This window comes from Astyanax mexicanus, chromosome 1 (genome assembly GCF_023375975.1).
Source record: "Astyanax mexicanus isolate ESR-SI-001 chromosome 1, AstMex3_surface, whole genome shotgun sequence".
In the NCBI taxonomy this organism is placed as follows: domain Eukaryota; kingdom Metazoa; phylum Chordata; class Actinopteri; order Characiformes; family Acestrorhamphidae; genus Astyanax; species Astyanax mexicanus.
In genome coordinates, this window is record NC_064408.1 from 2699384 (window position 1) to 2723503 (window position 24120).

The 24120-nt window shown below is 37.1% G+C and overlaps 3 protein-coding genes across 4 annotated transcripts in view; 2 read left to right on the plus strand and 1 right to left on the minus strand.

Annotated features, from left to right (window-relative positions):
* rnf167 (ring finger protein 167) overlaps positions 1–24120 on the plus strand; it is a 222450-nt gene that overhangs the window by 157437 nt on the left and 40893 nt on the right. The gene's annotated exons all lie outside the window — the stretch shown is intronic.
* Positions 288–7588, minus strand: LOC111191419 (tripartite motif-containing protein 16-like). Its single transcript, XM_049465411.1, has 6 exons — positions 6916–7588; positions 4088–4183; positions 3578–3811; positions 3120–3279; positions 2935–3003; positions 288–1209 (listed from the first exon to the last, which is right to left on the minus strand). The coding sequence occupies exons 1-6, from the start codon at positions 7492–7494 to the stop codon at positions 668–670; spliced, it is 1680 nt and encodes a 559-aa protein (XP_049321368.1). The 5' UTR covers positions 7495–7588; the 3' UTR covers positions 288–667.
* On the plus strand, positions 9417–22772 carry slc25a11 (solute carrier family 25 member 11). The gene is made up of 8 exons (XM_049465537.1): positions 9417–9575; positions 12622–12774; positions 15058–15264; positions 16346–16436; positions 18038–18128; positions 18535–18634; positions 19269–19320; positions 20606–22772. Exons 1-8 carry the CDS (start codon positions 9499–9501, stop codon positions 20759–20761), a joined length of 927 nt encoding a protein of 308 aa, XP_049321494.1. The 5' UTR covers positions 9417–9498; the 3' UTR covers positions 20762–22772.

Genomic DNA, 24120 nt, shown 5'->3' on the forward strand with positions numbered 1-24120 from the left:
CAATACAGTGTTCACCCTGAAGCTGACATCCATTTAATTACACACTACTTTCCCAAAAGCACTGGCAGAAAAATTGTCCTGTTCCCTAGATCTCTATTTGCATTTTAGAATATTTTAATTATCAATGCAATATAAGAATAATTAGAAAACCAAAACATTGTTAGACATTTCAACTGGCTTGAATGGCACATCAATCAATAAAACATTCACATACCTATGTACACAATATAATTAGCTTCAATTTAACAAAAAATGTAGTAGTTATGAATAAGTAGTACAAAAAAGTCTGTGATTACATTTGTGTTTATTTCATTCTTTAAGCATACAATGAATTCTCAGTTTGCATTTTAACAATTATTCAAAAAACATTTCCATGTCATCTCGAATTTCAAAAATGAACAGAAATGGCTCTTTTGCTAGCACTAGCATTTCTGTATCTTCGGCTTCTGGCAAAGCCTACTGACTACTCTGAGAGCATCACAGGACAGTGTGTGAGTGTGTGATCATCTGACCCCATTTGCAGAATGTAGGTGTGCTGGGTTAGTACTTGAAATTAAACTAGCTGATTTGAAAGAGTGTGTAGAAAAAATGACAAATGCATCGAAACATTCCACACAATCATTTTTAATTGAAAATCGGAACAAACTTAATAATTACAATTTCTAATTTATTCACTCCTAATCTCTACCAAGTCATACAGTTTCACTGATGAACCAGTGCTGATCCTGATCCCGGCGTAGAGGGGCTGAGTGAAGGTGGTTTGGACGGTGTGTAGGAGGGTCATTGTGTCTGAGATTTCATAGAAGGAGAGAATTCCTGCTCTGTGGTCCACGTACACTCCTACTCTGCGAGGTGGACGCTTTGTGAGAATAGTCTCAGTGTTGTTGTGCCAGAATGAGGGACGGTTAGAAGAAAAACGCTCCAGACTCCAGGACTGATCGTTGCGTCCAAACATACTCTCATTATCCCCTTTCCTGCTGATCCCTTTATATGAGACTGAAATTGATCCAATAAGGTTATTCATGTAAACCTCCCAGTAAGCTCGACCACACACACTCTCTTTACTTAGCACCTGATTTCTGTAGTCAAATCTGTCTGGATGATCAGGATACCGATCCTCTGATCCTCTCGAACACACCTCTTTCATATTCTTAGTTAGACTGAGGTAATGATGCAGTGTGTTGGGATCCAGATGTAGCTGACAGAAATCTAAAAAAGGAGAAAAAATTATAATTTTACTTATTTGCACAGCCCTTTGTAGAATTGTGAGTTCTCCTTCTGCTAAAATGCACTTGTTCTTGTTCTTTGTGAAATACAGTAGGTCTCTCTGAGTTGTTTATGATGCTGCACATGATGAAACTCTTCCTTAACCTCTATTGTCTGCAGCAGGTAGTAAAAGAAAATATTCAGAAAAACTAGGTCAGTAACTGAATTGCACTGAGCAGGGCATTACACATGCTGTAAAGTAACATTGCAAAGACTGTTTTTAGTGTAAAAATATCTTTATTTTAAAACATTTCTAACTGTTCGTCTCACTGCCTCATGTTGTTGCAGTGCTGTTGGCCAATCAGAGGTGATATGTTTGCATATATGAATATTCATAAGCAAGTGCCGAAATCCTATCAAAGTCTCTTACCCTGCGTTCACACTGGAAAGCGACAAAGCGACAGGCGACCATTCATTTCCTATGGCAGGGCGCGATTTGTCGCCGCGACACGCGAGAGGCGACAAGCGAGAGGCGACAAAGCGACAGAGCAACAAGCGATACGGAGATAAATTTTTCTCAACTTTATGCAAATTAATTATGATGCGGTGAAGCGACATTCTAACCCGATTGGCTCCTAGCTTTTCTTTGGACCAATCACAAACAAGGCGGTTCAACGTCCTCAAGCTCCTGCTCTCTGAATTTCTAGTTTCTTTCCCGGTTCATTCTGTTGAATGGGGTGGACCCACATCAATCTGTGGGAACGGCTGCGTTTCCAGCGCAGTTAAATCACAGAAACGCCCAAGAGTCCAGCAAGTTTGGGAGTTATAGCTGGAGAATAAAGTGGCCAAGTGATTCCTTTTTTGTGCCTTTTTTCTTGTCGGAGGCTGGACCATGACAAACGCGGGCTTTGAGCTTGACACGCCCACAAGCGACAAACGCTGGGCGACACAAGCGACTCGTCGCGTTCCAGTGTGAACGCAGGGTTAGGCTCTGTCCCTCTCTCTTTATCTCTCTCTAGCCTGTGATATAATAATATAGTAAAAAAAAACCTAAACCACACTACACTATTATTAATGTCTCTCTTCCAAATATACAGGGAAATACCAGCATTTAAAGAAATTCATCAGGATTTTAATCAAGTGAATGACACTACTACTATGAATATAATTTAATTATGATTGGCAATCTAATGTTAATTATTTTGTTTACATTTAAATACCTATTCATAAATGCTTAAGAAAATCTGGTCAGTCACATTGTTTAAAAATATCTGCACATTTTAATATTTGCGCTGGTGATTTAAATGCTTTTGACTGTTTCAAGTAATAAAACAATACCTTATATGTATAGTTTCCATATACACATAAATTGAGCAAATAAAATTAAGCAAAAGGAATCGAATTCAGTTCCAGGTATCAGGTATTGTATCAATAGAATGGATCAGAACTTAACAGTAGAATCAATGGACCAAATCCAAGCTTTAAATGAGGGCATTGTAATAGAGAATGAGAACAGGGCGCAAATATTAGTAATTGGGCTGATACATTGTGCTAACTGTAATGCTCAGAAATGGTAAATTTATGTAAATAGTCTTTTTTATAAGGTTAATAGTCTTTTTTTTATCAATCTGAGTTCCCTAAAAAGCTTTTTCAGTAAATTTTAAAAGAGTATATTGTCTACTAACTTAAATGTGTACAATAGAATGTGTGTGTGTGTTTTGTACATACACTGCAGAAAATCAGATCTGGTCTTTGGCTCCAGGGCTGAAACGGTCTGAAGAACACCAACTGTGGAACCTAAAACAGAACAGGACAAGATGAAAAAATCACACAGAAGAAAAGAGGGGTGTGGTCTCTGAGATCTGCATCTGGGATCACCCTATCAGAGTGAAGTGGGCGTGTTCTTCTCTTACTCTGTGCAGGAACTACGCTGAATTCCCAGTTGTAGAATTGCTCCAGTCGATCCTTCAGGTCAGTGAGGGATTTCTTCACTCCATCAAATGAGAGCTGGTGATGGATGGAGATGCTGGATGAATCCTTAGGTTCGGAAGAGATGCAAAGAGTGTGGAAACTCTACAGAGAGAAAACAAGAAAATTATAAAATACACATTATTAGTCCATAATTACGTGATTAAAGAATGAATATATTAAAGACAGCTTGAATAATCTCAACCAATAGAACATGAGCTAAAGGTCATCATTGGTCTGGACAAGATGGGTACATTATTCGGTGCATCCCAGACCAAATTAGACCTAAACCCACTGCAGATTTCAGACATTTAGTGCTGCCTTAATCAACTTTTAAAAAGAAGAATTTTAGAATTTGAAACTTTCTGAGGAGCATGTCTCTCTGTAGATCAGTGATGGTTACCTGGAGGAAAGAGATGTGATCTTCAGTTTGGGAAAGCTGGTTCAGCTCAGTGTTCTTCCTCTTCAGATCAGAAATCTGCTGCTCCAGTTTCTCCAGGAGTTCTTCAGCTTCACTCAGTCCAGTCTCCTCCTGATCTCTGATCAGCTCCATTACCTCAGAGCGCTTTTTCTCAATGGAGCGGATCATCTCAGTAAAGATCTTCTCACTGTCCTCCACCGCTGCCTGAGCAGAGATCTGTCAGCACACAAAGAGACAGAGCATATTTTAATTCTATTTTAACCATGATTTGAGAAGATCTCAGCCAAAACACTACAATGTGCAGTTCTACCTAAGGTCAGGAGGGGAGCCACAGTTTTGGAAATTGAACAATGTAAGAGCATTGTGAACTTTGCAGAATGATTGATGGATGGATAGATAGAAAGTTGTTAATATACATGTAATTTAATTATGTGCATACAACATTTACTCATGTGGGTATGCACATATTTACATATGCTCATTACTCATTACCTTAAGAGTGTTAATTTCCACCTTCAGCTCCTGTAGCATCTTCTCTTTCTTCTGCAGCCTCCTCTGCATTTTCTCCTGTATCTCCTTTATCTCACTCTGAGAAGAAATAAATCATACTGAAGTGTATTCTTAAAAATAACAGAAACTGTAAAAGACTGTAAGTTAGGCATGTTAGACAGATTTACCTTAGCTGCTACACAGATTAAAAAGCTTTAACATTGATCAATAAAGCTAAATGACCAAAGATAATAAGTAATAAAACAAGAGTAAATATTAGGAGTTTATTTGACAGGTGGAAAAGACTTTAAGCCCAGAAGGACTACAAGACAGATGCTGAGCTGCTATTTTTCTCCTGAACAGGTTAATTAACTAGCTAAGCTACTTTATCCAGGTAATTTTTCACAACCACTAGGTTAGCTTACTAGAGATGGGCATTTTAATTTCTAAACTAAGCATTATATATTATTACTGGGATCTGTACAGTAGTAACTCTAATACTAGGCTGTGTATTTTCAGAGTAATACGCTTTTGTTCTGTATAACAGACTTGGCTTAGGCTACAGCAGCTAGCGGTGTGCAAAACAAGCTAACTAACTGCGAAACAAGTTATATAAAATTATCTTCATCATTCCCCACTGAAACGGTGAGCACCAGATAGTAAGTGGTGAGCACCACTTAATATGTGGTGCTCACCACTTAGCTAAATATTCCACACTGTAATTTAGATTATCTAACCTAGCTTACATTAGCTTAAACATTCCACACTGAAATAAAGTAATTAACATTAGCCAACCTAGCTAACGTTAGCTAAAACATTCCCCACTAAAATAAAGTAATTATAAATAGCTAACCTAGCTAATGTTAGCTAAAACATTCTCCACTAAAATATAGTAGTTAACATTAGCTAACCTAGGTAACGTTAGCTGAAACATTTCCCCACTGAATAATTAATATTAGCTAACGTTAGCTAAAACATTTCACACTGAAATAAAGTAGTTAACATTAGCTAACCTAGCTAACATTAGCTAAAACATTTCACACTGAAATAAAGTAATTAACATTAGTTAACCTAGCTAACGTTAGCTAAAACATTCCCCACTGAAATAAAGTAGTTAACATTAGCAAACCTAGCTAACGTTAGCTAAAACATTCCCCACTGAAATAAAGTAGTTAACATTAGCTAACATTAGCTAAAACATTTCCCCACTGAAATAAAGTAATTAATATTAGCTAACCTTGCTAATATTAGCTAAAACATTTCACACTGAAATAAAGTAATTAACATTAGCTAACCTAGCTAACGTTAGCTAAAACATTTTCCCACTGAAATAAAGTAGTTAATATTAGCTAACCTAGCTAACATTAGCTAAACCATTCCTCACTGAAATAAAGTAATTAACATTAGATAACCTAGCTAACATTAGCTAAACCATTCCTGACTGAAATAAAGTAATTAACATTAGCTAACCTAGCTAACATTAGCTAAAAAAATTTACACAGTAATAAAGTAGTTAACATTAGCTAACCTAGCTAACATTAGCTAAAACATTTCCCCACTGGAATAAAGTAATTAATATTAGCTAACCTTGCTAACATTAGCTAAAACATTTTACACTGAAATAAAGTAATTAACATTAGCTAACCTAGCTAACATTAGCTAAAACATTTTCCCACTGAAATAAAGTAATTAACATTAGCTAACCTAGCTAACATTAGCTAAAACATATCCCACTAAAATATAGTCGTAAACATTAGCTAACCTACCTAACATTAGCTAAAACATTTCACACTGAAATAAAGTAAACATTAGCTAATGTTAGCGAAAACACTCCCCACTGAGATAAAGTAGTTAACATTAGCTAACATAGCTAATGTTAGCTAAAAATTCCCCCAATTAAATAAAGTCATTATCAATAGTAAACATAAGTAACTAGGTAGCTAACAACATTATTTCACTGTGGAACATATGTCAGTTTAAACTATAGCTTGCTAGCTACCATTATCTGGTGCTCACCACATAGTATGTGGTGCTCCCCACTTTTTACTAAAAAAAAAAAAAAAAAAAAAAAAAAAAACACCATGTCCCTTTAGGGGCTTCGTACAAAACAGGTTTTGTTATGTCACAAAACATTTTAAACCTATTTACGTGGTTAAGTGCATATTAAAGTGCAAGCAGCTGATCTGAGATCAGAATATTTCTACTATTAAATGAGAGTTGAAAAAATCTGATCTCTGATCTCAGAACTGTGTTTGTCATCAACATGACACATGACAACATTGCTAGGTCTGTTTTTTATGACCATTTTGAACATGATAGAATCTATTTCAAACTGATTTTAATAGAATCATTTGGTTCATTTGATTTAATCTCCAAAAATCCCAACTTTTGCCATCACTACTTATCTTATCTTACTGCCATGGCCTTATATACAAGTTTTGACAGGCGTTTCTAGTTTGCACTGATCACCTCTTGGAATTATAGGATTTGGAGTTCCTTTGGGTAACAGTACATTTTTGCCTTCATCTCTGTTGGCAGCTGGCAGCACATGCAGATTCCCTTACAATACTAAAGTTTACTCTTCTTTAAAAGAACACAAACTGTGAAAAACTGGAAGATGGGCATGTTAGACAGATTAACTTGCTTCACATGTTCTGAATGCTGAGTGGTGATGCATTTAACACGTTATTTTAGTGAAAAATATTCATGGTTCAGCTGACTCAGTTCTAAAGTTGTACCCATCATGGATAAAAGTTAAAAACAAACGCCTTGAGGTGATATAACCTACCAATCGTATCATTAAATGATTCTAATAAAGTTCTAGTTCTCACCTGTTTCTGGGTTCTTTCTGCCTCAGCTGCTACTGTATCGTGACCTTTGTGTTCATGCATCGTACACATATAACAGATAGGACTGTTATCGGTTTTGCAGTAGATCTCGATGGGTTTGTCGTGTTGGGAGCAGATCTTCTCTTGGAGCTGTTTGGAAGCTTTGACCAGCTTGTGTTTGTTTAAAGCAGGAGCTTCATAGTGAGGTTTAAGATGAGTTTCACAAAAGGAGGCCAGACACGTCAGACAGGATTTCACAGCTCTGAGTTTTCTCCCAGTGCAGACATCACACTCCACCTTTCCAGATCCAGCAGGAGATGCAGCTTGAAGATCCATATTCTTCAGTTTCTCCAATATTCCAGCTACTAAGCTGTTCTTTTGTAAAACAGGTCTTGGAGTGAAGGTCTCGTTGCACTGAGGGCAGCTGTAGATCCCCCTCTGATCCTCCTGATCCCAGCAGTTGTTGATACACACCATACAGAAAGTGTGTCCACAGGAAACAGTCACTGGATTCTTCAGAACATCCAGACAGACTGAACAGCAGAACTCGTCCTGATTTACTGAAATACTGACCTCTGCCATTTTCCTAAACTTTACAGAGAGAAAGAGAGAGAGAGCCGCACTCCTTCCTGCTTTTTTGTTGGGCGTGGAGACAGAGAACTAGAGAGAGATAGGAGGAGACAAAGTTCTGGCAGAAAAAAATGGAGCAGTGCCAATTAAAGGGGAATTTCACACATAAATGGTGTGAAGGTAAGCCGTGCAAATTAGATAAACAAACTAAAAGAAAAAATATTACAATTTTAAAAAGACCCTTTTGGTCAGAAGTCATTGGGTAATAACGTACCAGCTGGTCTGTAGCAATGGATATAAACTAATAACTGACAATTGATGCAAACAATGTATTCAAAGTATTCTAACTCTAACCCTGGGCCTCAGCGCCCGATCCCAAGATATTGTATATTATTTGTAGGCCTTAGGAAGCCCCTATTGAGATCGCTTGTCCGAATCCCGGTCATGCAGCTTGCCATCAGTTGCCGGAGCCCCGAGAGGGCAACCTAATCACACAAAGCGCCTGTGAGGCGGAGTCTGACTTCCCATGTATCGGAGGAGGCGTGTGCTAGTCTTCACCCTCCTGTTGTTGTGGCATCACCTGTGATGGGGGATACACAGCTGAGTAGCAGCTACATGGGTGGGATAATTTGCCATATAAATTGGGAAACAATTTGAAAAAAAAAGATAAATAAAGGGTTTTGATGCTGGGCTTCATGCTGGCAAGATAAATAGGAAATATACAATTATTGGAATAAAATGTCTACTGAAAACACAAATCTCGACTCAGTTATGCTTTATTTCAAATTATTCACTAAAAAGAAATTTTCTTATTTAGCAATAGAAACTTTAAATAAATGTAGTATTTATGTGCGTGTCTCTTTAAGACCGTTACGTGCGTGCTCGTGCCAGTGACTGAACTCCCTGGACATGATTGGCTGAGCCGTTCTCCCCGTGTGTACGTGCGCGAACCCGCCGTATGTGTGTTTACTGAACCGATTCTTTGAATTGATCGAATCAGTGAATCATTTTCAATGCGATTGTTGATACAGTAGTGGTGTATAATAAAATCACTGTTTTAACAATATACTGACAATGTAGTTTGACATACATTCAGACAATAATTCCAATATACTCACACTGTTGTAATTTGCCAATTATAAAAGATTTTAGAATTGCCCAAGAAAATGAATTGTCATTGACAATTCAAAAAAGTCTTAAAGCTAAATAGCATCGAGAATGAACATAAAGAATCCAGTATTATATTGAGTGTTTTATTAACATTATAGTCATACAATTCTTAAAATATGAAATAAAAAAATGTAATGCATATGTTATCTTATTTAGAGCATCAACATGATAATTGAACAATTAATAAATAATAAGTAAAAAATATAATAATTAAATTAAGAAATAATCTTTTGATGACTTTGGCTTAGAAAGTTTTTTAACTAACAAATGAATAGCTTTCATTCAAAATAAACATTACATTAAATAAATGCAATAAATGTTGTTCATAGATTCATATGCATTGTAATAGCAAATCCAAAAATAAATGTACATAAAAGTCTACTACAAAAATACTTGGACAAATCTCGACTCATTCAGCTTCGGTTTAAATGATTTACTAAAAAGAATAAAGAACAACAGCAAGTTTCTTAACCTTTAAAGTTATCTATATATCTGCACAAATTTGAAATTTTCCTTCAGAATCTGCAATAATAAAGAATACTTTGCGCCATCAAGTATGGCAAACAATCCTGGGCCAAATGCAGCAAAACAGGCCCAAACCATGATGCTACCACCACCGTGTTTCACAGATGGGATAAGGTTACTGTCCTTTCTCCAAACATATTTGAGCTTCATGTTGGTAAGATTTATAGGAAATCTATAATTTCGACTCAGTCAGGCTTCGGTTCAAATGATTCACTGAAAAGAATCGTTTGAAATGAACGACTCGTTCTGTTCGTCGATGTGTGTCACCTTGCTGGAGCTGCAGAGGAGCCGCGGCGGCAGGAGCGGAAAAACGGCACAGCCATGGCAGCCCCGGCGACCCCAGCCAAACCCAAAACCTCCCCCAAGTCCATCAAGTTCCTGTTCGGCGGCCTGGCCGGGTAGGTACCGCGGAACCGCCGCTTAGCGGAGCTTTATCCGGCCGGGCAGCGGCGGGTTAGCTAGCCGCGGAGCCGGGGAAGGTGAATCTCCGGCGGGTACCAGGGGTCACAGCCGCCCGCCTGCCCGCCCTGCCGGAGCTTCACCCTCCACACTGCAGCTTTAACCCCGGAGAAACGCGCCGGATTCTCGCTGTGTTTCTGTATAATCTGAGTTTTCATGGTTTAAACACTTGTTTTGATTAGGTTAGCTAGGCTAGCTTCATCTGGAGGCCCTGGTTAGCTCAGGCATGCGTGTCAATCTGAGCTGCTGGACCTCCAACCTCTAAATGTCAGAGATGCTAAGAATGGCCAGAGCCCAAAAACACCCAGATTAAGGTACACTGTGTTCCCTGACCACCTTAACAAAGCTTTATCTTAAAGTACAAAGCGTTATCTTAAAGTACAGACAGAGCAGAGGGACAGTTATTATCCACTGAACTACCTGAGTATATAAAAGTTTCACCGTCCTGGCCCAGATAGATATTAAAAAGCCAAAACCATGATACTCCCACCACCATGTTTCACAGATGGGACATAGTTTTTATGCTATAAAGCAGATTTGTGTTTTATCCAAACGTAATTATTAGGATATGTATTGGCAGGAATGTTACAAGAGTTATGATTCAATATATTTAAATATAGTGCTATTGTTTAAATCAAACTCAACGATGGCAAACCATCCTGGCCCTAATGCAGATTATAAATCCCAAACCATGATACTCCCACCACCATGTTTCACGGATGGGATCTGGTTTTTAAGCTGTAATGAGTGTTGTCCTTTCTCCAAATATAATTGGATTATCTATTGGCAAGAACACAGGATTTACGATTCAATATATTACATTGTTTTACAAATTAAATTACTGCGTCCATTACAAATTACATCATCTATTGTTTTGTATTGTATTATTTTCAAAGTGCTCTGCTGTGCAAAACACTATTTAAAACCTTTTGTTCATTAGAATAGACCATGAACCAGCCAATGAAAAAGTTTACAAGCTATTGTATCAGAAGCTTAGCCCTGCCCGCAGTACTGAATAGCATAAAGTGTGAATTAATTAATATTTATAATTAATCAGATTTAAGGCATGTAAATAAATAGAATGAATGTAAAAATATGAATTCTTTATGTTCTTATCTGTCCACAAAATATTAGTAATTATAATTTATCTATCCAATAGACTTCTGAAAGAACAGAGGGATGGTTATTATCTACTGAACTACCTGAGGATATAAAAGTTTCACTGTCCTGGCCCAGATGCAGAACAAAAAACCCAAACCATGATACTCCCACCACCATGTTTCGCAGATGGTTTTAATGTTGTAATGCAGTGTCAAATCTTTTTTTTTTTTTTTTTTGAAAAACCTCTCATCGTTTAAATTTTTTTATGCAAATCTTTGCATATTTTTTAAATATGCAACCATAAGCAACCAGAACCATACTTTCTTACACCTCTAATGTAGTGGTGTTGGACAATTTGTAAACCTTTATGTATATTTATAGGACTGCAAAAACTCACAACTGTGTTTAATATTTTATTTATCATTATCATTAATACTAGTAGAAGACACATGTCAATCCAATTGAAATACAGTTTTTATCCCATTAATAGTGTCAAAAAAGCAACAAATAAACAATATTAAAGAACATCAAAACTTATTCCTGGCAGCTCAGAAGATTTCAGTTCCTCATAATGTCAGTTAAAGCAACAGTACTTTATTAATTGACAAAAGAGTTTAGTGTGACGAATCACCAGTTCATGCATTTGTCACAAAACTTACAAAACAATAATTATGATTGTCTTATGTAATTGCATTGTGTGCCTACATATCCAGTGAGATTATCCGTTGATAATATTTTGCTTAAATAATAGAAAATATTGAGAATATCGAGTCTTTAACTCAGGATTTTTTATGCTTTTTTATTTTTTTAATCAAGCTTTCAGATTGAACTAAGTTGAATGTAGCGTTCCAATTCTGCCATGTAATGTAATATAACACAGGGAATGGGGACTCTGATACACTAGGACTCTGATACAGTGCTATTGATTTTAGTGTGTGTTTTTAGTTTTTGGGAGGGTTTGTTTGTGCAAACGGCCTGACGTTTCACAAAACATCCATAAACAAAGCCTGACCTATTTCAACCAGACCAGGATTATACATTACAGATCGACTAATCATCAACATCAGTGATATTCTCATTATACATTTACCTCAGCAGTGCTATTCTTATTATACATTTACCTCAGCAGTGCTATTCTAATCATGCATTTAGCTCAGCAGTGCTATTCTAATCATACATTTCCTCAGCAGTGCTATTCTAATCATACATTTAGCTGCACAGCAATATCACAGCAGTGATATTCTCATTATACATTTACCTCAGCAGTGCTATTCTTATTATACATTTACCTCAACAGTGCTATTCTAATCATACATTTATCTCAGTAGTGCTATTCTAATCATACATTTACCTCAGCAGTGCTGTTCTAATCATTAATTTACTTCAGCAGTGATATTTGAGATATATGGAGTGCATCATTAGTATAGTGACATTCTGGATCATTGGCTTCTGTTACAAATCTGATTAAAATTCTTGTATTTTTTTTTATATCTCAGTTAGGGGTGTGCCATATCATATCAAATTTAATAATAAAATGTAATTTTCATTTTGCTGCATTAGTGTATTCTTGCAAAAAAGAAAAAAATTGTGTGTTTTGTCATATTGACAAGAGTATCACAAAGTTATGGCAGAAAGTTATCGCAAAAATACCATAAAATGTTGTGATATTTTAGGGCCATACCGTCCACCCCATTACTCACTGTTCTGCATTAATTATTCAGATGTGTTCTGTTTTTTTTTGGTTGCCAAATATTCTAAGCAAACCTTAAAAAAAAACATCAAGAGTACTTTTATAAGTAATTATATAAGTATTAGTAATAATATGTATTCAGGATATTAGTAATAAGGATCAGCTTGTTTCTGAATTCTTTCTCTCTCTCTCAGCATGGGGGCGACAGTGTTTGTCCAGCCGCTGGATCTGGTGAAGAACAGGATGCAGCTGAGCGGTCAGGGTTCGAAGGCTCGGGAGTATAAGACCAGTCTGCACGCTGTGGCCAGCATCCTCCGCAATGAGGGGGTCGGGGGCATCTATACCGGGTGAGGAGGCTTTAACAGAACCTTGGGGGCAGTTTTGGTTAATCTTTTGGCAGTTCAGTTCAGTAACTGAGCTGCTGCTGCTGCTGGTTAACTAGTTAACTTTACGGCGTATGTTATCGTATGACTTTAGAAAGGAGGAGTTGGTGCAGAAATGAATTATTAATATCCGTTCCTTAAGGTCTCAAATTGTCTTGAATTAACTGGAAATGCGCTGTAGGTATTTAATAGGGGTGGGAATCGTTTACTATCTCACGATTCGATTCGATTCCGATTTTGGGGGCCACGATTCGATTCAAAATCGATTTTTGATTCAAAACGATTTGAATTATAAAAATTTCTGCTTCTGGCTTATGAATCTTATTGAAAAAAAACCCTCCATAATATACACTGGTCCTGGAGCAGGTAATGTGTTACAAAAACAATAAAATGTGCAGGAATGTGGGTCCTCAGTGACAGAGGAATCACTGGGATATCACAATGACGTTAATGAACAATAAATAAATAATAAATAACACTGCTTTATTACCAGGCTACTAGCGGTGGTGTGTAGGTGACGCTGCTGGGCTGATGTGATGATAGCAGTGAAGCGCTAAAGTTCAGGAGCAGCTGCTGATTAACTAGTTAATTTAAGGTCGTTGTATTTCTTCAGAAAGGGGGCAGGAGGTGGAGAAATTAATTCATATTGTCCATTCCTTAATTCCTCTGTGATGAGGAGCTGAAATTAGCTCTGATTAGCTTATTGTATTTTTCCGTTCCGCCTTAAATGCTGCAGCCCGCTGCCACCTGTAGCGTTATTTAAGGTGGAACTGGAAAGTTAGCTAGTTAGCTAGCTAACAGTTACTGAAACTAACTACTAGCGATCTTTTTTATGCTTGTTATGAAGCATTCTGCCATAAAACATTAAAACTACACGTTAATCTAATGTAATATAGTGCTTGTTCTGCCATCTTACCGGTGATTCTCAAACACCTACGCTCTGTGTGTGTCTGGAAGATCTCCGTTTGAAAGGACAAGCGCTATCCCCAGGGTTGCCAGGTCCAACAAAAATATCCAGCCCAAAATCAGTCTAAACCCCGCCCCTCAGAATCGATTTTGGGACATTTTAAATCGATTCTGAATCGTAGTAAATGAGAATCAAGATTCTTATGTGAATCGATTTTTTGGCACACCTCTAGTATTTAATTTTCAGTGCAATTAATGCCGGCAGGAAAACATACTAACTTTAGTGGGGAGTTATCTAACATTACCAGGGAGTTATCTAACATTACCAGGGAAAGAACTAAGGTAAGGGGAGAGCTAGCTAACATTAGTGGTGAGCTAACTAACATTACCGGCGGGAGAACTAAGGTAAGCGGAGAGCTAGCCAACATTAGCGACGAGTTAGCTAACATTAGCGAGGACAGAACTAAAGACAGTGAAGAGCTAGCTTAACATTACTAGGGAGAGAACTAGAATTACTAGGGAGCTATCTAACATTTGAGGCAAACTAGCTAATATTAGCGGGAAGAGAACTAAGGTAAGCGGAGAGCTAGCTAACATTAGCAGCGAGCTAACTAACATTAGCAAGAACAGAACTAAGGATAGCTGAGAGCTAGCTAACATTTGCGGTGAGCTAACTAACATTAGCAAGAACAGAACTAAGGATAGCTGAGAGCTAGCTAACATTAGCGGTGAGCTAACTAAAATGAGCAAGAACAGACCTAAGGATAGCAGAGAGCTAACTAACATTTGCGATGAGTTAGCTAACAGTACCAGAAAGAGAACTAAGGTAAGCGCAGAGCTAGCTAACATTAGCAGAGAGAGAACTAAGTTAAGCACAGAGATAGCTTACATTAGCGGCAAGCTAGCTTATGTTACTAGAGAGAGAACTAAGGTAAGCGGAGAGCTAGCTAACATTAGAAATTATGTCTACATTTTTGGGTCTCAAATTATATTTATCGATGTCCTTAAAAAGGCCTTACTTGACTTTTAAAACGGTGCAAGAACCATTCATAGCTGTTATATAGTGCTAATTGTCAATTTCAACGGGAAAAATCTTATATTTGTGAGTTTTTTTACCAGTGATTCTCATCTCCCTTCGTTTGAAGCATGCATTTGAAAAATCTCCGTATGAAGAGCGAACAACCCCTATCCTTTCCCCTAACCTACCCCTCCATCCTAACTCCATCGGGACACCCAAAAACGCAAAACAGAGAGGTTGCGGTATTTGGTAGGGCCAAGTTGGGAAATGGAATTGGGCCTTAATCACAGTTAAACTCATTTTTTCCTCCTATTTATCTCCAGTCTTTCAGCCGGTCTCCTCAGGCAGGCCACCTACACCACCACCCGTCTGGGTATCTACACCGTCCTGTTTGAGAAAATGACCAAAGCAGACGGAACTCCACCCAACTTCTTTATGAAGGCTGTGATCGGGATGACTGCCGGAGCGATCGGAGCGTTCGTAGGAACTCCTGCTGAAGTGGCGCTGATCCGGATGACCGCGGATGGACGGTGAGTTAGAGGTTTAATATAAAATCAACTCAGAATGCAGCATTAATATACTCATACAATCTAAAATGCTCAAAACTTTAAAATTGCATTTTATGTACAGCATTCTGAGTTATTTTATGCAATTCTAATTGATTAGGGTCTTTGATTAGGAAGTAATTCTAAATTGTAAATTTAGAATAATTTAGGATAGTTCTGAGTAATATGGAGTAACCCTAATTCCAGAAAGTTGGAATCCTGCCTAAAATGTAAATAAATGTAATTAAAAATAGAATGCAGTGCTTTGCAAACCTATTTTAGCGATCTATAGGCAAGCCATCAACAGTGCACAGTGCAGCCTGATTTAGGGTGTGTCAGTGTGTCTTTGCTATCATAACAGTGTGCAAAGTACACCTCGCTCTGGTCGGAAGGTATGCACTAATTCTCTTAATTAATAATGGTTGTGTTTTTTTTTTTTTTTTTGGCGTAACATGAAATAAACCTGTCAGATTGTCTTTTGCTCATCATTCTCTTTAAGAGTCAGGCTTCGGTGGATTGCTATTGTAACGGTGCAGCTACCTGGACGTGTTCAACAAACTCTTCAGCAGAGGAAACTGAGCTGCTGGTTGAAGCTGTAAAGGAGCTCCAGCAGCTCATTTACGGGAACAGCAATGTTATTTTATTTACTATTCTGTTTATTGTTGATGTAAAAGTTAGGTTTGTGCTGCCGTGTTGCCAAGATAGCGATGAACGTCTGACTGTTGGCTTCTGTCTCAATTTTATGCTGAGGGATGTTTTTCTGAAAATGTTTCACAGTTTTTAGACATTTTTTTGCAGATTGGTGAAGATCTGCTCTTTAAAAAGCCAGTCATGTAATTTTGTGTAAATTGCTCTTTATTGTACTTACTTTATTGACTTACTTTATTGTGCTTCATTTATTACAGATATTTTCATTATTACCACTTCCTTTTCCTTGTAATAAAGTAATTTATTTTTTATGTAATATCTGATGCTATGGTGTTTTTGGCTGAGTTATTGTGGTATTAATACATTTAATTATGCTTTTCTTTTCTTCTCTCTCTCTCTCTATCTTTTTCTTTTTCAGGCTGCCCCCGGACCAGAGGAGGGGTTATACAAATGTCTTTAATGCCCTGATCAGAATCACCAGAGAGGAGGGAATACCAACCCTCTGGAGGGTGAGTGTGTAATTGTGTGATTCCCTGTTAAAAATCCCGTTAAATCCTCACTTTACAGCGTGTGGTTAACAGACCCAGAACGCTTTAGTGTTAATGAGAGTCTGTAGGTCAGTCGTGAAGTCTGTATTAGCTGTGTAATGAACAAATCGTGTTAATGATTCATGAGAATCAGGCTGGTAAGCACTGATTGATCTGACATTACTTCCCTGTGCAGCTGATAAGGTTTATGTGAGTAAAGCAGGATTAATGAATAATAATAAAGGTGATTTCACACTTTTAGACCTTTTAGTTTGGTTCAAACCAAAATAGCAGGTGTGAAATAAGCCACAAACCACAGTCTGGACAACAATTACAGGAAGTTGAATCAAGCTATCATCACCCATTAAACAAGAAAAGAAGTGGTGTTGTGCTGAAATCCGTTTCAACAGATGCTGGTGATTCTGTATCTACCATAACTGTAGATTAATTACAGAGCAGTACGGGTACAACAGATTACAGTGCTGGTGATTCTGTATCTACTGTAACTGTAGATTAATTACAGAGCAGTATGGGTACAACAGATTACAGTGCTGGTGATTCTGTATCTACTGTAACTGTAGATTAATTACAGAGCAGTATGGGTACAACAGATTACAGTGCTGGTGATTCTGTATCTACTGTAACTGTAGATTAATTACAGAGCAGTACGGTACAACAGATTACGGTGCTGGTGATTCTGTATCTACTGTAACTGTAGATTAATTACAGAGCAGTATGGGTACAACAGATTACGATGGTGCTGGTGATTCTGTATCTACTGTAACTGTTGATTAATTACAGAGCAGTACGGGTACAACAGATTACAGTGCTGGTGATTCTGTATCTACTGTAACTGTAGATTAATTACAGAGCAGTATGGGTACAACAGATTACAGTGCTGGTGATTCTGTATCTACTGTAACTGTAGATTAATTACAGAGCAGTATGGGTACAACAGATTACAGTGCTGGTGATTCTGTATCTACTGTAACTGTAGATTAATTACAGAGCAGTATGGGTACAACAGATTACAGTACTGGTGATTCTGTATCTACTGTAACTGTAGATTAATTACAGAGCAGTACGGGTACAACAGATTACGGTGCTGGTGATTCTGTATCTACTGTAACTGTAGATTAATTACAGAGCAGTACGGGTACAACAGATTACAGTGCTGGTGATTCTGTATCTACTGTAACTGTAGATTAATTACAGAGCAGTATGGGTACAACAGATTACGGTGCTGGTGATTCTGTATCTACTGTAACTGTAGATTAAATACAGAGCAGTATTAATAAGGGTTGCACCGGCATGTGAAACCCTGGTTCAGACTGTTACCTTCAATATTTTTGCTGCGTACACAGTTTGTCTAGTCCCTGTAAAGAAGTACTGCCAAAGAATAAGACTCTGTAGCATATAAATACACATTAGGCTATTGGCACCATGCTATCTATGCCAGGTGTGGGCTATAGAGGGGTATAAATCCCCAGTATTAAGCTGTGGAGCAATGGAACTGTGTTCTCTGAAATAAGGCTGTATTAATAGTATGCTGATTGCATGTTTGCTTGTCTGTAAATTCACAGGGTTGTGTACCCACTATGGCACGTGCGGTGGTAGTGAACGCAGCACAGCTGGCTTCATATTCTCAATCTAAACAAGCTCTTATGGACACAGGTAAGCTTTTGCACTACCTTATCACTTTTACGGAGACTAGCATACACCTACAGCTTATCACTAATTAAATAATGCACATGCTGTGCCTGCTGTATATTAACATTAATATGTTTAATTTTTAAACTAGAACCAAAAACATATATACAAACATGTCTGATTTTTTAACATATATTGTAGTAAATTACAAACATTTTTCAGATGTTTAAAACCTTTTATGTTTTGCAAGACAAGGTTTATGGTCTTTATAGGTTTATGTATTTAAAAACAGCAGCATGCTAAGCTAGTAAACAGCTTATTTTGAGGTCACCTGCTGCTGTTTGTGACTGTTGTTGCAGGATTATGATAATATTGATGATGACGATGATTCAGTATGATATATCTGTTTGTTTTTGTGTGTGTTGTACAGGTTATTTTTCAGATAATATCTTCCTCCATTTCTGTGCCAGTATGATCAGTGGGTTGGTGACCACTGCAGCCTCTATGCCAGTAGACATCGCTAAAACCAGGTAATGCCTGCGTTCATTTCTACATGAGGCAATATGTGATGGTTATTATAGAAAAAATATATGCTCTATAATGTTCTTATGATCCACACGCTCTTTATGACAGAATGTAATACACTACAGAAAGCGTAGGGGGCGCTCTATAATGCTCTATACTGTTCATATGATCCACAGCAGGCTCATTCTGACAGACTGTAATACACTACAGGAAGCGTAGAGGGGCGCTCTATAATGCTCCTTTATGTTCATACAATCCACACGCTCATTCTGACAGACTGTAATACACTACAGGAAATGTAGGGGGCGCTTTAAAATGCTCTGGAATATATATTTGATCGAGATGCTCATTCTGACAAACTGTAATTTACTACAGGAAGCATAGGGGGCACTTTATAATGCTCTATAACATTTATACCATCCATCAGGTGTAAAATAACTGATTCTAGATAATTAAATTCCTGTTCGAATGAATTGGGACATTTTAATAATAAAAAGAATAAGAAAAGTAAGAGGAATTCCTATTAGAATAGTTTGTTTTTATTAATCGTTTTTTATTTTAATCAGTATTTTGCTTAGAGCATGGGCTCTCTCATAGAGTTTAAGCTAAAGATTGTTTTTCTGTTTATTATTATTTTAGGATTCAAAACATGAGGATGATCGATGGAAAGCCAGAGTACAAGAACGGACTTGTAAGTATAAACCAAATTTATACTTATACTGCATTAAACTTATGCCATAAGTATAACTGGCGACGCATAAGCTTCGGCTTAGTTTCGCGCAGAAGTATTGTCCTTAAGTGTTCTACATTCAAAAATAATATGTATAATAGGAATTAACAGTCAATATGATGATAGAGAATGGATTTACTTGGGGATCAGATATATATATATATATATATATATATATATATATATCGGCGCTGCAAAACTGTGCTGGACTGAGGTGCGCAGCTTTCCACACATGCTCACGTTTACAAGCACGTGCCCAAACATGTGGATGGAGGCCATGCGGTTCCCTTATGTTTACTTCTGCCCCTCTCCTTCACGCTCCCCCTCCCCCTCGTGCTTCTCAGGCAGCAGCAGCCTGTCACTCACACAGACACAGAGACAGCGCTGTGTATCTACTTCTTGTGACAAGAATCAAATCATTGCAACATGACATGATTGATTTAATTGCCTTAAGTGACATCACACGCCCTGTGATGTGTCTATTGCGCATGTGCACATCCTGATGACGATGCTTAAATGATGTATCGTGCATCCCTCATTGTGATCTATTTTAACCCCTCTGTTTCTTTTTCAGGAACAGCAACAGTGTTCCTGAGTCAATTTGACCCAGTGCATGTTTAATTATCCAAAATATGTCTGAAACAACAAAAAAAAAATCCTAAGCAGCAGTGTGAATATTTCATTACTAACTACAGTGCTACTTATTTTATCAATATTTAGGTAATGATTCAATTAGGATAATTCACTCATTGTTTATAAACGAAAAAAAAATGTTTCCTTACTTTATCAGTTTTGAAAGACCAACAAATAAAACACATTTGTTTTACATAACATTAAAACGTAACAGTGATTATGCTTTAGTACGTGTTTTTGCAGGTGGTGGTTGCAAATATGTGAGATGAAACATTTTCATACTGTATGTTCATTACATTAATTAAGGCAAGCAGGAAAAATTTCATACTGAAAAAATACTTGTAACTATTTTTCCTAGATCTTTAGTCCAGTGAGTGATGTGACATGAATTCCTTGATTTCCAGTTCTGGAGGTCTACTTTATTAATATTTATTTATTTATTTATTTGTTTTATTACTTTATAATTGTAATTCTGCAGATCAGGATGATGGGGATTACTCCCTCTGGACCAAAGTCACAGAGACAAACAGGCTGACGTGAATTCTATGAATAAGTATAAACTACTTTTATCTGTCTGTTTTATTAAATAAATCATTTTCCTCTCCCTTTTCAGGACGTTCTGCTGAAGGTGGTGAGGAACGAGGGCTTCTTCAGCTTGTGGAAAGGTTTTACTCCGTATTACGCTCGTCTTGGCCCTCACACGGTGCTCACCTTCATCTTCCTCGAGCAGATGAACAGGTTCTACAAGATCTACTTCTTGGATTCATAGGCTGTGATGGAAATCCTCCCTCCCTGTGGAGGTGGAGGTCTGGACCGGGTCTCGAGGGGTTCAGTGTGTTTGTTCATCCCAGTCTTACCAGTCTCAACCAACCAGGACCCAGTGACCCGTTCTATTCAAGATCCGCCTATGAGTAGTGTGTTCTCTTTTAGCTTTAATGGATGCTATTCTTTTATAGCATTTGTGGGCGGAGCCTGTATAGTCAAATAGCTGTAAATCTGTTTTTTTTTTTTTCCTTTACAATGGGTGTGTCCTGGTGGGCGGAGTTTAAGATGCTGAGTTATAATGCTGGATCAGATTCAGATCACAGCGTCCACACTGACCCTCGACTGCTTGGGTCCAGGCCAACATTCGCCTGACCTTTTACAGACGTTTGGACTTTAAAAGTTAGAAATTAAAATAAACACACACAAAACACATCCGACTAACGCACTGACCAGCAGATTGGACCTGAGGAACGCCCCCTAGTGGCCACACTGATTCGTACAGTCTTGCTACACGATTATTAGTTGCTTACAAATTATTATTATTATTACATATGAATTATTGATTGTTCCTTAACCCTCTATGGCAAAACTAAAGTTATATTTAATTATGTATATGCATACTATCTAAAAGGTTTACAAGAAGAATGAATGAATATCTTGATATGATATGCATATTTAAACTTGTGCATCTCATTGTATTGGACATACATATTAAAAATAAATATATAAAAACGCTTTGTTTCCTGAGGGGAACACCATGCCATAGAGGGTTAAAAGCAGAGAGGTACAGACCTACATTTTCATCATCCTGAGATGATGATCCAAGAGCAAACCAGCCTCTCGCTCTGTCTTTTACAACTCGTCTTTTGCTTTGGATCATCGGAGCTCTGCTGTAATTCACTGTATTTCTTATTATTATTGTCTAATTTCGCTCGTCAGCCTCCAATCTTTCTACATTATTAAGCTGGAAAGCTGTTCTCAACACCACTAATACCCGAACAAGTCAAAATGTCACAGTAATTACAGTGAAGAAATTGTTATATATGATTAAATTAATAATTCATAATTAAAGAACTTTAAGGATGAATAAATCAAATATTGACATTAATAATAACAAATACATAAAGGACCAGTTCCTTAGGCAAGGATTAAACTTAGTCTTGGATTATATAGCAGTTTAAATAAAGAATTTCCATTGAAAGTAAAAAAAATATATATTCTATGACTAAGCCTAATCCCTGTGTAAGAACATATCCCAAACAGATTAATATCTAGTAAATCAAATATAAAAATATAATATATAATTGTTCCTCTTAGAATGATGTTTTTACTTGTTCAGGTTTAATTTTATATTTTAATATCTAAATTAAAGCTAGAATTAAACATATTTTGGAAATTTCAGGGGAAAGCACAAATGAGAAAGTGAATTAATAGGATTAAACCTGTTGGTTGGCTAGATGAAAGTTATAATTTATAGTATGTATTCCTAAAGATTGTATTATTGGGATAAATATTGATCACCAAAAAGTAAAAACAGTATCTTGGCCATTAAACAACTGACATAAAACTCTTTAAAAAATGCTTTTGTTTTTTAATCAGCTATTTGACGTCTTAAAAGCTGGACAGAATGTTTTCTCATCTTTAATCCGAACTGGAGAAGTCTTGTTAACTTTTTGGGTTTTGGAATGGAGATACTGGCTTTGTGTTGCCGTCTTATAATGTTATAATAGTGTTATTACCTCTATTCTTAATGGATTAAGGAAAGATTTCATAGGACACAGTTAGGGTCATTTTACCGTCATTTCAGATTCGTCAGATTCCGATTGTAGACTGATTTCAGTTTTTTGTTTTGTTGTTTGAGTTAAGCTGCTTAGTGATTAGGATTGGTGTTTTCCTTATATTTTAACATCAGTTTCTCGGTTTTGTTCATAAATGGAAACCTGATTGGGTCTCATGGTTAAAGGAAACTGTCTGCTCCACACTCAATACAGAGAATTAAATATTTTTTTCTGCCAGTGTGGTGTTTTCTGTGTTATTTTTTATTTGACTGTTTGACCTATCATGCTAACTGCTAACTCTGATGTAACACTTGTAGGTTATTAAAGTGATTCTGAAATGATTACAGCTGAAAAATGAACTTTCTGTTTTTGTGTAAAAATGTAGGAACAGTTTTACCCAGAAGGAAGTGTGGGATTGTACTGCTATTTAGAAAGTGGGTTAGCAGGTTAGCTTAGCAGGAACATTAAATGGTTATAAATTTAAGCTGATATGGGTAATATTTATTGAGCTAGACATACAGAAGTGGTGTATAATGTATAAGTGTAGGACCACGGGTTAAAAACTAATTTGTCCTTCATGCCATCAGACTGTGCAACTCCTCTCTACAGGGGAAGAGGGGTCACAGGAGGACAGAGCCTCAAACATAAACCAGACTATATTTGGTAATAATTTTTTAATAATAAAATACTGATTAAAACATAAATCGGACTGTATGCAATAATTCTTAAACACATTGCAATAATATTGTGCAATACCCCTTCTGTGGACTATTTGGATGCTTGTATATTGTATTTTATTTAATTTATTTCCCTCTGTTACTTGTGTATATTTTTTATACCCTGCTATAATGCTGGTGAAATCCTAATTTCCATCCATCCATCCCACACAGTCCTGCAGATTGCATTATATGCTTTAGAAATGAAAAAAAAAAATCGATGTTTATTCAAAATACTTTGGTTTTCTGGGTTCTATATTGAACACTATATTGCAAAAAGTATGCACTCATCCATTCTAATTACTGAACTCAGGTGTTCCTGAATCTCTTTCGTCTCCACAGGTGTTTAATAAAAGCAGCAGCTAGGCATGCTGGGACTGCTTCTACAAACATTAGTGAAAGAATGGGTCTCAGGCTCCCAGGAGCTCGGTGAACTCCAGCACTGTGGTGATAAGATAAAGCAGCACCTGTGCAACAAGTTCAGTGGTGAAATTTCACTACTCACTGCTAAATATTCCACAGCCAACTGTCAGTGATATTATAACACAGACTGGGAACAACAGTGACTCGACACCACATCACTACACACCTCCAAACTTCATGTAGCTTCAGATTAGATCAACAGCAGTAGAGAGTACAGATATTCATGGATTGAAAGAATTAGTTTACATGGCCGAGCAGCTTCATCCAAAACTGGCATCACCAAACATAAAATCCTTTTTCATGACATTCAGCACCAATTTCTCCAAAGAATCCTTGGCATGTTGTACTCTAATACTGTACCACACCTTTTTAACATGTTTTACCTTTAAAAATGCATTCTTACTACCTGAAGTGACAATTTAAGGATATTTGCATTTAAGATATTT